The following is a 13,846-nucleotide window of genomic DNA, read 5'->3' as shown; positions in this document are numbered from 1 at the left end:
TAATAAATCACTCTGGGCTGGGGGGGAGGGGCAGGAGCACAGGTCCTGGGGCCCCAGGTCCCCCCCGCCTGCGGACGGGGTCCCCACGCTCCCCTGGGGGGCTTTGGGGAGAGAGAAGGGGGGGAGGGGGGAGGGCAAAGTTACAAGTGCTTTCTACTCGTCCCGTGGGGTCCCCAGCAGCTGGGTATGGTCGGGGGGGGGTGTGGGGGGTACATATGGGGTGCAGCTGGGGGCAGGATTTCTCCTTACACATGGTGATTAGCCAGGAAAATAAAAACAGAAGCAGCCCCCCCCTGCACCCCCCCGGGGGGTCTCTACCTACAGGGCTATGTACAGTTCACCCCTGGGGGGTGGGAGCCCCCTCTCCGCCAGGGGTTGGGGGGTGGGGGAGGTGGTTTGAGAGCTCCTGGCTCGTGTCTGTGTGTGCCCGCCCCCAGTTCCCACCGGCCCCGGCGTCCCCCGGCCCCGTCCTTGGGTGGCCCCCACCCTCTGGAAGAAACGTGACAAAAGGGAAGAGGGAGGCTGGGGGAAGGAAGGGGGAAACCCGGGGGACAGATGAGGGTCCACGGGTCGGGCGGGGAGGAGGCGCCGGTGGTGCAGCCCCCTCCACCCCCCCACCCCCCTCTGCCGAGTGCCAGGCCCCTCACTGGAGGCGGTCGGTGCGGAAGGAGTCCTCGACGGCAGGGTCGGTGAGCAGCGCGTAGGGGTCGCTCAGCATGTTGAGGCCGTCCAGCGTCAGCGGCTCGATCCGCAGCTCCTCCTCCAGCCCCAGGCTCCCCGCCTCCACCTCGAAGCCCGGGACGCCGGCCAGCGCCGTGGCGATCTCCTTGGAGATACCAGGGGGGGAATCTCCTGGCGGGGAGAAAATGAGAGGTGAGGATCACAGAGCCGCGGAACTGCTTGGGTTGGGAAAGCCCTCCGAGGTCACCGACTCCAACCAGCAACCCAACACCACCAGAGCCTGCCCCAGAGCCATGGCCACACCTGCCTGGATGGGGGAACTCCACCACCACCCTGGGCAGCCCGGGGCCGGGCCCTGGCCACTCTTGCAGGGCACAAATTGTTCCTCGTGGCCAAGCTGAACCTCCCCTGGGGCAACTTGAGGCTATTTCCTCTAGTCCTGTCCCTTGCTCCTTAGCAGAGGAGCCCAACCCCCACCTGGCTCCAGCTTCCTCTCAGGGAGCTGCAGGGAGCAATGAGGTCTCCCTCAGCCTCCTCTTCTCCAGGCTGCACAACCCCAGGTCCCTCTGCTGCTCCTCACAAGATTTGCTCTCAGAGAGGTGCCCCCAGGCTGCCCACCTGTCAGGATGATGTTGGGGATGGGGCCGTGGCGGCCGCAGTTGCTGAGGTTTTGCCGGTTCAGGACCTGGGGGTCGTAGCTGCCCTCGGGGGGAGGGTAGCTCAGGGTCCCCAGCTCCTCAGGGAAGCTGCTGCTGTTGCCAGTGGGGCTCTCCCCCATCCCAAACTGGTCAAACTGTGAGGACAGAAGGGTTATGGGGATGAGCATCATGGAAGCAGTGTAGAGAGCTCACAGATCACCCAGTCCAGCCCTGCCCTGCCCCAGCACCACCACCCCATGGCCCTCAGCACCGCAGCTCCAGGGCTTGAAAACCCCTCCAGGGATGGAGACTCCACCACTGCCCTGGGGCAGCCTGGGCCTGGCCTGGCCAACCCTCGAGGGGCAGAAATTGCTCCTCAAGGCCAACCTGAACCTCCCCTGGTGCAGCCTGAGGCCATTTCCTCTTGTCCTGTCCCTTGTTCCTTGGCAGAAGAGCCCAACACCTCCCTCCCCTCCCCAGTCCTCTTCTGCTGGGCAGTTTCTGGCCGCTGCCCCCTGCCATGGCGCTGGGTGTTGGGTCCCTGCGGTGTGTGCCCCCTGCCCACCCCCCAGGGTCACTCACGCTGCCCAGGCTGAAGTTGCTCAGGGGCTGCTGCGCCAGCTGCTGCTGCAGGGAGGGCTCATGCTGCTGGTGCTGGTACTGGTGGGCGTAGGGGCGCTGCGGGGCTGCGCTCGGCGGCACTGGGGGCGCTGGGAGCCTGGCGGGGGGGGCGGGGGGCAGCGGTGGCTGGGGGGGGGACTGGTGCAGAGCTTTCTGGCCCTGCTGGGCCGGCAGCAGCAGCCCAGGCTGGCCGTAGGAGTAGGGAGGCAGCCGCTGGTCTGCCGGCAGCTTGCTGGTGTCCAGAGGCACCCCCTGTGGAGAGAGACAGGGCCGGGGGGGGGGGGAGGGGAGGGGGGGGAGGGGAGGGGCTGTCAGCTCGCACTCAGCACCCGGCAGGATCTGGCCTCTCTGCGCCGCGCCCCAGGCTCCGCCAGCCCCTCCGCGGTGCGGCCCCCAGCACCGGCAGCGGGGCGGGGAGAGAGACCCCGGCGGTTCAGAGACCCCAAATCTCAGCCCTGGTGTCGAAACCCTGCCCCCAGCACCCCCCTGGGCTGGGACCTGCCACGGGCGCGTGCCCCCAGCCCCCACCGTGCTGAGGCGCGGGGGCTTCCCTGGCGCGTGGCTGAGATGAGGATGGAGACGGACAGGAGAGAGGTGGAGGGGAGCGGAGGAGCGGCGCAGGGCCGGGCGGTGGCTCCATGCATACCTGGGTGATGGAGGACAATGTGGGTGACATTGTTGGTGAGAACTGTTTGGGGTGCTGCCTTCTGGAGTCGCCACCCATGGGGAGGGTGAGGGGGCTGAGCGGGACCCGTCGGCGGGGCGAGGTGGTTATGGAGGCCTGCACCAGGGGGTAGGAGGAGCCGCTCAAGCCGGAGGGCAGGCTGGGGTTGCTGGGGGAGGACTGGAGGGGCTGGCTGCGGGGGGACGTGGGCAGGGAGGGGTTGCTGAGCGAGGAGGAGAGGGAGGAAGGCAGGGACTGGTTGGAGAGCGAGGAGGGGATGGAGGAACTGCTTTGGGAAGACTGGAGCGAGGGGTTGCTGAGGGAGGACTGGAGCGAGGGGCTGCGCAGGGAGGCCTGGAGGTTGGGGTTGCTAAGCGAGGACTGCAGGGAGGGGTTACTCAGGGAGCTCTGCATAGGAGAGGTAAGTCCTGTGGGGACAAAAAACAAGAGACAGCTGTTACCCACCCAGCCTCCCCCTGCCCCAGGCGCTGCTCCCCGGGCCGGGCCAGGCTGGGGCTCCCCCACTGCCCCGGGGTGGGATGGAGGTGACTGAGGTGACCAAAACGATGGAGACAGAGACAAGAAACACACAGAGCCCGGAGCAGCACTGGCACACGGAGGGCACTCGGGCAGGAGTGGGACCCTCCACGTCCTTGGACCCTCACAGCTCTCCCCGCCCCCAGACTGGGCTGGCCTGGAGAGGCTGATCTGTGCCACAGGCAGCTGCAGGCTGGGGCTGGGGGGAGGTCTCCTCTCCTCTGCCCCAGCTCCACCGAGCACCCGCCGCAGGCAGCTCCCTGCCCCAGAGCCCTCTCTGGCTCTCCGGTGCCAGGGGCCGGGGCCAGCCCTCACCTGGCGAGTCGTAGGCGGGGCCCAGGCCCATGCCCCCGCTGATGCCCAGGTGTGTCATGGTGTTGGCCAGGTTGCTGGTGCTGTTGCCCCCACTCAGGCTGGGGTAGGGACTCTCGTCCGGGTCGAGGGGGGTGGGCAGCGGGGAGGGGAAGTGCAGGTTGGTGAGGTCGGGAAGGGAGCCGCCGGTGTTGAGGGCCGAGGGGATGAGAGGGATGCTGGCAGGTTGGTCTGGGGATGGAAATATGCTGGGAGAGGGGAAAAGAGAGAGAGAGAGAGACACACACTTGGTGTGGGAAGGCTGCAGCCCCCTTCAGCATCCTCCCCCCACCGCAGCTCAGCCCCTCCCCCAGCCCCTTTCCCACAGCCACCCACATGCTTCAAATGCCCATCCCAGGACTACTGCAACCAGGCTGGGAGAGTTGGGGCTGTTTGGCCTGGAGAAGAGAAAAAAGGCTCCAGGGAGACCTCAGAGCAGCCTTCCAGTACCTGAAAGGGCTCCAAGAGAGCTGGGAAGGGACTTCTGACAAGGGCTGGGAGTGACAGGACAAGGGACAATGAGCTGAGCTGGGAGAGGGGAGACTGAGAGTAGAGAGGAGGAGGAAATGCTTGAGAGTGAGGGTGAGGAGACACTGGCACAGGCTGCCCAGGGAGGCTGTGGCTGCCTCCCGCCTGGAAGCGTCCAAGCCCAGGCTGGGTGAGGCCTTGAGCAGCCTGGGCTGGTGGGAGGTGTCCCTGGGCACGGCAGGGGGGTGGTTGGAACTGGCTGAGCTTTGAGGTCCCTTCCAACCCAACACTTGTATCAATCTGTGACTTACTGGATCCCAGGGACTTCGCAGGAGCGTGGCCGGGCAGAGGATGAGGAGAGCTGCGAGACCAGAGAGCAGTGAGGCCAGGCTGGGACACTGCCCCCAGCACTGTGGTGGTTTGAGGGCAGGAAGCAGGCTGAGCCATGTCACAGGGCAGGGGGACACAGGGGGGACTTCCTCAGCACCTTTGCTCTGCACTCACCTTCTTGGTGTCCCAGGGCTTCAGAGAGTGCTTGCTGTCATCGAAGGTCTCTTCGATGGGAGGCACTTGGAAGGGGAACACTGGCAAGGAGGGGGGCAGAGGGTCAGGGTGGGCAGAGCAACAGAGCCCACCCTCACCTCAGGAATGGGGCACTATAGGCCCACCCCCAGCCACCCTGGGGCCCCCATATCCCACTTTGAAGGGGGACACAGATCCCTGCCAGCCAGGGGCAGGCTCTCACCTTTATTGTCCACATCCCCATCCAGAAAACCTGCAAGAGAGCAGCTGACCTTTAGCAGCAGGACACAGGGGACAGCAGCCAGCTGGGGAGCTGCTGCATGACCCCAGTGCAGAGTCCTGCAGGGGTGGAAGGGCTGTGGGGGGTCCTGGGGCAGGGGGGATGCTCACCGCTGCGGCGGCCGGGGGCTGGCACCCCCTGCCCGGGGCCCAGGTAGGCATCCTGGGGGGTGGGGTTCATGACACTGGTGTGCAGGGCTGAGTCTGAGTTTGTTCTGTGGGGGGAGCCAAAGCATGGTCAGGGGGCCCTGAGCTTGGCCCTCACCCCCATCCCTCACAGCCCCCCCAGCTGTGACAGCCCTGGCCCAGGCCCTGTCACCCCTCATCACCCCTCGCCAGCCCTGGCACAGGGTGAGAGGAGCTCCCCTGGGGCCCCTAGAGGGGCAGAGGAGCCAGGGATGCTCCACCCATTGTGTCCCCAATGAGTTGGCTGAAGTGGAGGAGCGTGGGGAGGAGCTGGGAAGAGGCTGCTCGGCTAAGGACGCTGCTGGGACGGCACAAGAGGGACATTGTTCAGCTGCGGCGCAGCTGGGAGGCAGGAAGCTGCTCCCCCCCCTCCCCTGTCCCCAGGGGATGCAGCCCCCTCCCGCGGGGGGCCCAGGCAGGGAGCAATGGGCATGGCTGGCACAGGCCAGGGGGATGGAGCAGGAGCTGCTGCCAGCAGCACCAGCAAGGAGCCAGCCCCGAGCCCTGGCTCACCCCGGGAGCCTCAGCCCCCAGAGTCACACTGGCAGAGCCACAGCTCTCTGGGCTGAGGGACAAGGAGAGGGAGAAAAGGGAATCAAGAACCTCTTCACCTGTTGAGGGCCGAGGGCAGGCGGAACAGATGTCCCTTCTCCATGGGGAAGTTCCCCCAGGGCATGGTCCTGGGGAAGGAGAACAGCAGAGCTCACCTGGGGGGCAAGGGAAGGGGGGCACAGGAGGGGCACTGCCTCACAGCAGGGAGAGCTGCCAGTGGGGAGGCTGAGGGTGGCTTGGGAGACAGCCCTTGGCGCTGGCTTGGCACAGCAGAGCCAGGGCCAAGCCAAGGCAGCTCTGTGGAAGGAGGCTTAAAGCCCTCCTGAGCCCGAGGGGAGGAATTTGCAATGGGACTCAAGGTGAGAGGCTCCCGGGGCCAGCAGGGGCTGCGGGGGGCTGTGCCCACTTGTGAGTGGTGAAGGGATGTGACACAACCTCTGCCCCTGGGGTAAGAGCCGCAGCTTTGGCCTGGGAGGTCAGGCAGGGTGGCAGAGAGGGGCCCCAGGCACAAGATATGTGTGGGGACAAGGCCGCGGCGGCAGCGCTCCAGGCTGGCCGGCGCCGAGGCTCCCGGCGGGGGACAAAGTGCAAGACACAACAGCAGCCTCCAGCCAAGGCTGGGGAGGAGGGACACAAGGGACCCCCCCTGGCAGCTGAGCTGCGCTGGGCATGAGGCAGGGGCAGGAGGGTGGCCCCGGGAGGGTGGCAGGGGCAGGAGAGCAGCCTGGCAAACAGCGAGCGACCTCCTGCGCGGCTCCGAGCTGTGGCTCGCAGGGACCTCTGTGAGCTCAGGGCACACTCAGGGCAAGCTTGGGGCACGCTGGGGCTTGGCCAGGCAGCCCTGTCCTCGCCTGCCCCCAGGGCCAAGGGCTGGAGCTGGCAGGGGCTCAGCTGCCTGGTGATTCAGCCGGGCAGGAGCCTTCTTCCTGACCACCCCACGGAGCCACCGGCAAAACCCCAACGGTGCAGGCAGCACCCAAAAATCAAGGCAGGAGGACACCTCCCAGCCCCGTTCCAAGCATCCCAGCACTTCCCAGCCCAGTTCCTCCCTGCAGACCAGAGTGGGAAGCTGTGCAGAGGCTCCCAGCAGGGCTGCGGCCGCAGGGAACACGGCGGCGCTGGGCTCCTGCCAGCCTGCCCGTGGTGCTCCTTGGCACAGGGCACAGCCGGGGCTGCAGCGAGCCCAGAGGCAGGAGAGGCAGCAGGAGCCCAGCCAGGACATCTTGGGGGCTTTACCTCCTCCAGCTGGGCTCGGGTGGAGGGGACAGGTAGGTAGGTCCATAGGGAGAGCTGTCGATGTGAGGCTCGTTAAGGGCCAGCGGAGAGCCAGGGGCTGAGCAGCTGCTGTGGACACCTCCTGGGACCCTGCCTGGGAGTGGTGACCCCAAACTGGCAGCAGTGGCTGCACCCTGTCAGGGCTGGAGAGCTGGGGAGGGGAACCTCGTGGGGTTCAACCAGGGCAAGCAGAGGGTCCTGCCCTTGGGGAGGAACAACCTCCTGCAGCAGTACAGGGGAGGAGGTGACCTGCTGGGAAGCAGCTCCTCAGAGAAGGGCCTGGGGGTGCTGGGGGACAACAAGGTGCCAGCAAGGTGCCCTCATGGCCAAGGAGGCCCCAAAGGTCTGCTGGGCTCCCCAGCTGCAGAGACTGGGAGCTACTGGAGAGAGCCCAGGGGAGGCTGGGAAGCTGCTGAGGGGCCTGGAGCAGCTCTGGGAGGAGGAAGAGCAAGAGGCTATCAGTGCCCTGCCGGACCAGGGTGGGTGGAGGAGATGATTCCCAGGGCTCCCTTCCCACCTCCCCATGCTGGGATTCTGTGTGACCCTGAAAAGATGAGCACTGGGGGTACCAGGAGCACTATGGGCACTGGGGGCACGGGGGGCAATGGGAGCATGGGGGGCACCATGGGCACTAGGGGCACTGTAAGCACCAAGGGCAATGTGGGCACCATGGGGCACTGTGGGCATGGGTGTCATGGGGACACTGTGGGCATGGTGGTCAGTGTGGGCATGGTAATCAGTGTGGGCACTGGGGGCATGGGGATCAGTGTGGGCACAGGTGGGCACCGGGGGGCATGGTGGGCACTGGGGTCAGTGTGGGCGCAGGGGGCATGGGGGTCAGTGTGGGCACGGGGGGCAGGGGGGGTAGTGTGGGCACAGTGGTCAGTGTGGGCACGGGGGGCAGGGGGTCAGTGTGGGCACTGGTGAGAGCCAGGGGGCACAGTGGTCAGTGTGGGCACGGGGGGCAGGGGGTCAGCGTGGGCACGGGGGGCACTGGTGGGCACAGTGGTCAGTGTGGGCACAGGGAGCAGTGTGGGCACGGGGGGCAGGGGGTCAGCGTGGGCACGGGGGGCACTGGTGGGCACAGTGGTCAGTGTGGGCACGGGGGGCAGGGGGTCAGCGTGGGCACAGTGGTCAGCGTGGGCACGGGGGGCAGCGTGGGCACGGGGGGCAGCGTGGGCACGGGGGGCGCCGGGCAGGCCGGGAAGGATATCTGGCGCACGTAGCGGCGCAGGGGGGACACCATCCGGCGCGGGTCCCGCTGCACCCTCTCCACCAGGCCGTGGTGCCGAGTGCCGCGCGCGGAGTCCAGCGCCGAGTGCAGGGGGCCCTGCGGGGAGACGGCGGCGTCAGCCCCCCCCGGCCCGCGGGGAGGGGGCTCGCAGCGGCCCCCCCCGGGGCCGGGGCCCGGCAGTGGGATTAGAGAGCGGCTCCTGGCGCGCAGCTGCGCCGGGCAGGGGCTCACGCCGCGGCCCTGCGTCCCCCTGCCCCGGTCCTGATGCGGCTCCTGACCCAACCCCCCGACAAGGCACTGGAGGTGACAGCCCCCAGCCCCCCCCCAGCACCCCCAGCCCCCCGGGGCAGTGCTGGGCGCTGCTCACCTGGAAGTCGTTGGCGCCGCTGCCGATCTGGTTGACGTTGGGCAGGGAGCCGCTGTAGTAGGGCCCCCGGCTGTGGGCCAGCCTCAGCTTCTGCGCCTGCAGCTGGGGCCAGGGGAGGGGGGAGCAGGTCAGGGCGGGCCAGGGGCACCCCGAGGCGCTGGGCTGTGCCCCAGGACATCCCCATCCCGGTGCATCGCCCCCAAGCCTCCCCTCCCGGCAGCCGAGCCTCAAACTTGCCCCAGGGACGGCACCGAGCCCCAGGCCAGGCTCATCCAACCCTGCCGGCCCCGGGGGCTCGCAGGGGAGCAGCAGGGGAGGGCTCCAGGTGCTGCCATCTCCCTGCTGCGAAGCCACCGAGCGCAGAGCAGGCCCCACAAGGGACTTTCCTCCCTTCGTGGGTGCTGCAGGGCAGGAAGGATGCTGAGCCCGGGCTGGATTCAGCAGCCACTCCCCTGCTGCAGGCTGTGGCACCCACAGCCCCGAGCTGAGCCTGCATCCCCCCCCCCCCCAACTGCTGGAGCCCCCCATGCCCAGCTGGGAGGGCTCCCTGCCTGGCATGGCACAGCTCAGCACAGCAGCCCAGCACTGCCCAAGGCCGAGGGAAGCAGCAAGGGCAAACCACAGGCAGGAGATAACCAGGGGGAGGAAAACCCCCAGCAGAGGAGGGCCTGGGGCAGCACCAGCACTGAGACAGCCCCAGAGGCTCCCTCCTGACCCACAGCTGAGCCGGGCAGGGGGTTGCTCCCCAGGAGCAGGCTTCCTCACCCCACCAGCAGCAGCACAGCATAGTGCTGCTCACAGCCCAGGAAGGGGCATGGCCTTCATCACCCCAGGCCTTCATCATCCCTTCCAGCACAAGAAGTTTTCCCATTCCCCAGCTCCCCAGCAGGGAAGGAGGCTTTCCCTGATCCCAACCCACAAAGCCAAGGCCAAGTACACACAAACCAAAGTGGACCTCAGGGGAATCAAAGCCCAGAGGGTCCCCAGGGGCCCCCCAAGCAGCCCCAGGCACAAGCACTCAGCAGTGCTGGACAAACCCAGGGCACGGAGGAGACAGAAGCACAGAAAGCAGCTTTGGGAATGGGCTGCAGCCAGGAAACCTGCAAAGCCCCAAGCTTAAGACCAGCAAAATCTAGATCCAGGGGAGGGGGTGGGGGGGAAGAAAAATGAAAAACAAATAAAAACAACCGAGGAAAAACACACAGAGAAAAAAAACAGAGGCAGGGAGCTTGAGGCAGCAGCTGGCTGCAGAGCACTGCAGGATTACTGCGAGGGGCTCGGGGCTTAAGGTCTTGGGAGCCTGCTCTGCCCTCCCAGCCGGGGTCCCTGCGGAGCCGGCGTGGCCATGGCAGGCAGACAGCGGCCGGAGAAACACCCCAGGGGAGGTGAGGAGAGAAAAGGAACACCCCAGGGAAGGAGAAGAGAGAAAAGGAACACCCCAGGGAAGGTGAAGAGAGAAAAGGAACACTCCAGGGAAACGTGAAGAGAGAAAAGGAACACCCCAGGGAAACATGAAGAGAGAAAAGGAACACCCCAGGGAAGGTGAAGAGAGAAAAGGAACACCCCAGGGAACATGAAGAGAGAAAAGGAACACCCCAGGGAAACATGAAGAGAGAAAAGGAACACCCCAGGGAAGGTGAAGAGAGAAAAGGAACACTCCAGGGAACGTGAAGAGAGGAAAGGAACACTCCAGGGAAGACGAAGAGAGAAAAGGAACACCCCAGGGAAGGTGAAGAGAGGAAAGGAACACTCCAGGGAAGGTGAAGAGAGGAAAGGAACACTCCAGGGAAGACGAAGAGAGAAAAGGAACACCCCAGGGAACATGAAGAGAGAAAAGGAACACCCCAGGGAAGGAGAAGAGAGAAAAGGAACACCCCAGGGAACGTGAAGAGAGAAAAGGAACACCCCAGGGAAGGAGAAGAGAGAAAAGGAACACCCCAGGGAAGGAGAAGAGAGAAAAGGAACACCCCAGGGAAGGTGAAGAGAGAAAAGGAACACCCCAGGGAAACATGAAGAGAGAAAAGGAACACCCCAGGGAAGGAGAAGAGAGGAAAGGAACACCCCAGGGAACATGAAGAGAGAAAAGGAACACTCCAGGGAAGACAAAGAGAGAAAAGGAACACCCCAGGGAAGGTGAAGAGAGAAAAGGAACACCCCAGGGAAACGTGAAGAGAGGAAAGGAACACCCCAGGGAAGGAGAAGAGAGAAAAGGAACACCCCAGGGAACGTGAAGAGAGAAAAGGAACACCCCAGGAAGGTGAAGAGAGAAAAGGAACACCCCAGGAAGGTGAAGAGAGAAAAGGAACACCCCAGGAAGGTGAAGAGAGAAAAGGAACACCCCAGGGAAGGAGAAGAGAGGAAAGGAACACCCCAGGGAAGACTAAGTGGAGCTCGAGAGAGGCTGACACAGCCCCGTGGTGGGAGTGAGGGCCCCCAGAGCTGGGCAGCAACCCCCCGGGAGCCACCAAAGGCCAGCACAAGCCGCTGGGGCGACAGCCAGCGCCGGCTCCTTGCCTGTGGACAACGACTGAGGTGACCCACGGGACCGGGACCCACCCCGGGACCAGCTCCCGGGGCTGCCGATGCCGGGCGCAGGGAACAAACTCCCGGAGGAAGCGTCCCGGGGCAGGGAGTAGCGGGGAGGACACCGCCGCTGCCTGCCCTGGCGCTTCGCTGCTCATTAACCAACTGTTTGCTGTGCAAACACCGGCGGCAGGCTCCAGCCCACTCCCCAACTCCCCAAGGATGAGCAGCAGCAGCAGGTCCCTGCCTGCCGTGCCGGGGACGAAGGCTTCGGACAGCCGGCAGCGCTCCGAGCCGCTGCCCAGCCGGCGGGCACCGGGGCCGGCCCCACCTCGCTCCCCGGGGGTCGGCAGGACCTTGTCGCTCCTGTGACAGACCCCTGGGTGTGAGGTCACCCCTGCCTCGCCGGCCCCAGGGTGCCAGCAGGGTTCCTGCGGCCCCTGATGGATCCTGCTGCCCTCCTCTGCACCCCACGGAACGCACAGGGACCCTCCCGGGCAGGGACCCTCCCACCGGACCAGGTTGCTCAAGGGCACATCCGACCTGGCCTTGAACACCTCCACAGCTCCTCTGGACAAGCTCCAGTGCCTCACCCCCCGACTCCAGCCCAGTCTAAAGCCGTGCCCCCTCCTCCTGGCACTCCATGCCTCAGTCCAGAGCCCCTCTCCAAGGGGCTGAGGGTGGCCCAAGAGCCTCTCTGTGCCCTGAGCCCCCTCCCGCCGCTCGTCCCTCCTGCAGCAGGCAGGGTGGGCGCTGGCTGCCGGACCCTGCAGAGCCCCGTTGCCAGGGTTGGCACAACCCACCCTGCCAAGCTGCAATCTGGCCAGGCCCTGGGCTTGGCAGAGCACCGCGGGGGCCCAGACGGAGCCCTGGAGGCCGGCGCCGAGCGGAACACAAACCGCAGCTGAGTGTCCCCTCGGCAGCTTCCTCGGCCCAGGAAACCACACTCGGGGGGCACATGGCAGCACTCCTGACCTCCCTGCCCTGCTGTCGGCCCCCTGGCACCCCTGAGCAGCCCTCCTGCCACCGAGGTCCCTCTGAGAAACCCACAGGAGACAACACCTCCCCTTGCCCAGCAGCTGCCATGCAGGGCAGCTTTGCCCACGCAGGCTCCAGCCAAGCTACGTGTAAGCACCTCCAGGGATGCAGCATCTGCTGATGGGTGAGAAGGTCCAACCCAACCCTCAGCGCTCAGGGACGGACCCTCCAAGCCCCAGGGCTGGTGGGGGATCACCTGGGCAGGGGAGCCACGGGGCTGTGGCACAGCAGGAGCCCATCCCAGAGCTGTGGGCCTGGGGACCTCCTCCTCGCCCCCCACGGGAAGAGGCAGTGAGAGCTCAGAGCAACACTCAGGCAGCTGCTTTTGCCACCTGCTCACCTGGAAGTGGAGGAGGAGAACAGCAGGACCCACGGGCCAGAGTGAGCCATGTGCAAACCCTCACCAAGGAACCCACAGGCAAAATAAAATAAACCCGGAGGAAGGAGAAGTGAGAAGCAGGTGGGCAGCAGGAGGAGCATTTCCCTGGCGGGGGGGAACCTTCTCAGCCCCTCTGCAACTCCAGTAGCCCAAATGCAACCCTTGTGGGGAGGCTCCATCCACATCCATCTCCTCTGCGCCTCCAGAAACCTTCCCAGCCCCTTTGGGTACCTGCCTGAGCCCCCCGACCCCTTGCTGCGCCTGCTGATCCCCCACCCACCCTGCAGCCCACCAGAGCTCCCTCTCCTTCTGCACCCCCTGAATCTTCCCTGAACCCCAAGTCCCTTGCACGCCCCTCGCACCCCTAGAGCCCCTCCCCCCCTTCCACAGAGCCCCCAGACCCCTCGAACTTCCCAGTCCTTAGGTCTCTTCGGCTGCCTCAGCCCACAGCCCTCCCTGGCCGCCCGCGGCCCCCTTGGACTCTCACAGCCCCCGGCCCCCTCTAGATCCTCACGCATCCCCCTGGATCCTCACAGCGCTCAGCCCCTCCAGGACCCCCACGCCCCTCCTGGCCGCTCACAACCTCCCTGCATCCCCACGACCCTCCGGCCCCTCACAGCCCCCGCTCCGCTCCGCAGCCCCAAGCCCCTCACGTAGCCCCCGATCCCCTCACAGCCCCCAGCCCCTCTCACTGCCTTCAAACCCCGCTGAGACGCAGACCCTCCCTCACGTCTCCCGCACCCCCGGGCCCGTGGCGCATCCGGCGGGGGGGGAGGCCGCGGCGTCGCTGCTCACCCGGGTGGAGCAGATCTCCATCATCACCTCCTCGAAGGCCGCCGTCTCCTCCGCCTGCCGCTGCTTCTGCAACGCGATTTTCTCGCTAAACTTCCGCGGGTTGGAAGCCCCGGCCCCGGCCGAAGAACCCGCACCGGGCCCGGGCCCGGCCCCCGCACCCGCCGCCGCCATCTTCCCTGCTCTGGGCCGCTCCGGCCGCCGCCGCTGCCGCCGCCGCGCGGGGCACGCTGGGAAAGGGAGTCCGTAGAGGGAGCACTGCCGCCGGGCACCCAGGGCGAGCAGACCACAGCTCCCAGCATCCTCCGCGCCGCCGCCGCAGGGGCTGTTGGGAAACGGAGTTCTCAGCGCCTCTCTCGACACCACCAGGGGGAGTCCCCCGCCGTGCGCTGGGCGGGACCGACTACAACTCCCCGCATACACCGCGCAGGGCAGTGGCCTGCGGGGGCGGGGCTGTGGGCGGGGCTGTGGGCGGAGCAGCGCTGCCGCCGGGAGGGTGAACAGAACGCAATGGGGCCGGGCGGGAGGAGCACGACGCAACAGGAGGGCCTGGGCACACCCCGCCCAAGACGGCGGACCCCAGGAGGACGACCCGAAATGGAGGAGCCTGCCGGGGAGATACACACCCCTAGAATGAGGGGGCCCGCGGTGGGAGGGCAGCAGGACGGGGCGGGGAGTCAGAGCTCGGTGGTGATAAAGATGGGGGGGGCGTAAAGAAAAGTTACCCCAACCATGGCTG

At 66.4% G+C, this 13,846-nt stretch overlaps 1 protein-coding gene across 1 annotated transcript; it reads right to left on the bottom strand.

The window, feature by feature from the left end:
* Window positions 1-613: 613 nt before the first annotated feature.
* Window positions 614-13,281, bottom strand: CRTC2 (CREB regulated transcription coactivator 2). The gene is made up of 14 exons (XM_054177619.1): window positions 13,111-13,281; window positions 8,376-8,477; window positions 7,988-8,104; window positions 6,736-6,797; window positions 5,559-5,627; window positions 4,873-4,976; window positions 4,706-4,735; window positions 4,465-4,544; window positions 4,272-4,321; window positions 3,457-3,701; window positions 2,587-3,032; window positions 1,902-2,192; window positions 1,300-1,474; window positions 614-852 (listed from the first exon to the last, which is right to left on the bottom strand). The coding sequence occupies exons 1-14, from the start codon at window positions 13,279-13,281 to the stop codon at window positions 644-646; spliced, it is 2,151 nt and encodes a 716-aa protein (XP_054033594.1). The 3' UTR covers window positions 614-643.
* Between the last annotated feature and the right edge of the window lie 565 nt (window positions 13,282-13,846).

The sequence above is a fragment of the Dryobates pubescens genome, chromosome 41 (genome assembly GCF_014839835.1).
Source record: "Dryobates pubescens isolate bDryPub1 chromosome 41, bDryPub1.pri, whole genome shotgun sequence".
Taxonomy (NCBI): domain Eukaryota; kingdom Metazoa; phylum Chordata; class Aves; order Piciformes; family Picidae; genus Dryobates; species Dryobates pubescens.
The sequence above is the reverse complement of the archived record's forward strand: the minus strand, read 5'-3'. Positions and strand labels throughout refer to the sequence as shown.

Excerpts from the sequence above, each read along its gene's own strand:
- CRTC2 (XM_054177619.1), bottom strand. The coding sequence starts at position 13,281 with ATGGCGGCGGCGGGTGCGGGGGCCGGGCCCGGGCCCGGTGCGGGTTCT. Across the intron at positions 3,702-4,271 it reads TGCGAAGTCCCTGGGATCCA|CATATTTCCATCCCCAGACC; the intron begins GTAAGTCACAGA and ends CCCCTCTCCCAG. Across the intron at positions 3,033-3,456 it reads CCCCGCCTACGACTCGCCAG|GACTTACCTCTCCTATGCAG; the intron begins GTGAGGGCTGGC and ends TTGTCCCCACAG.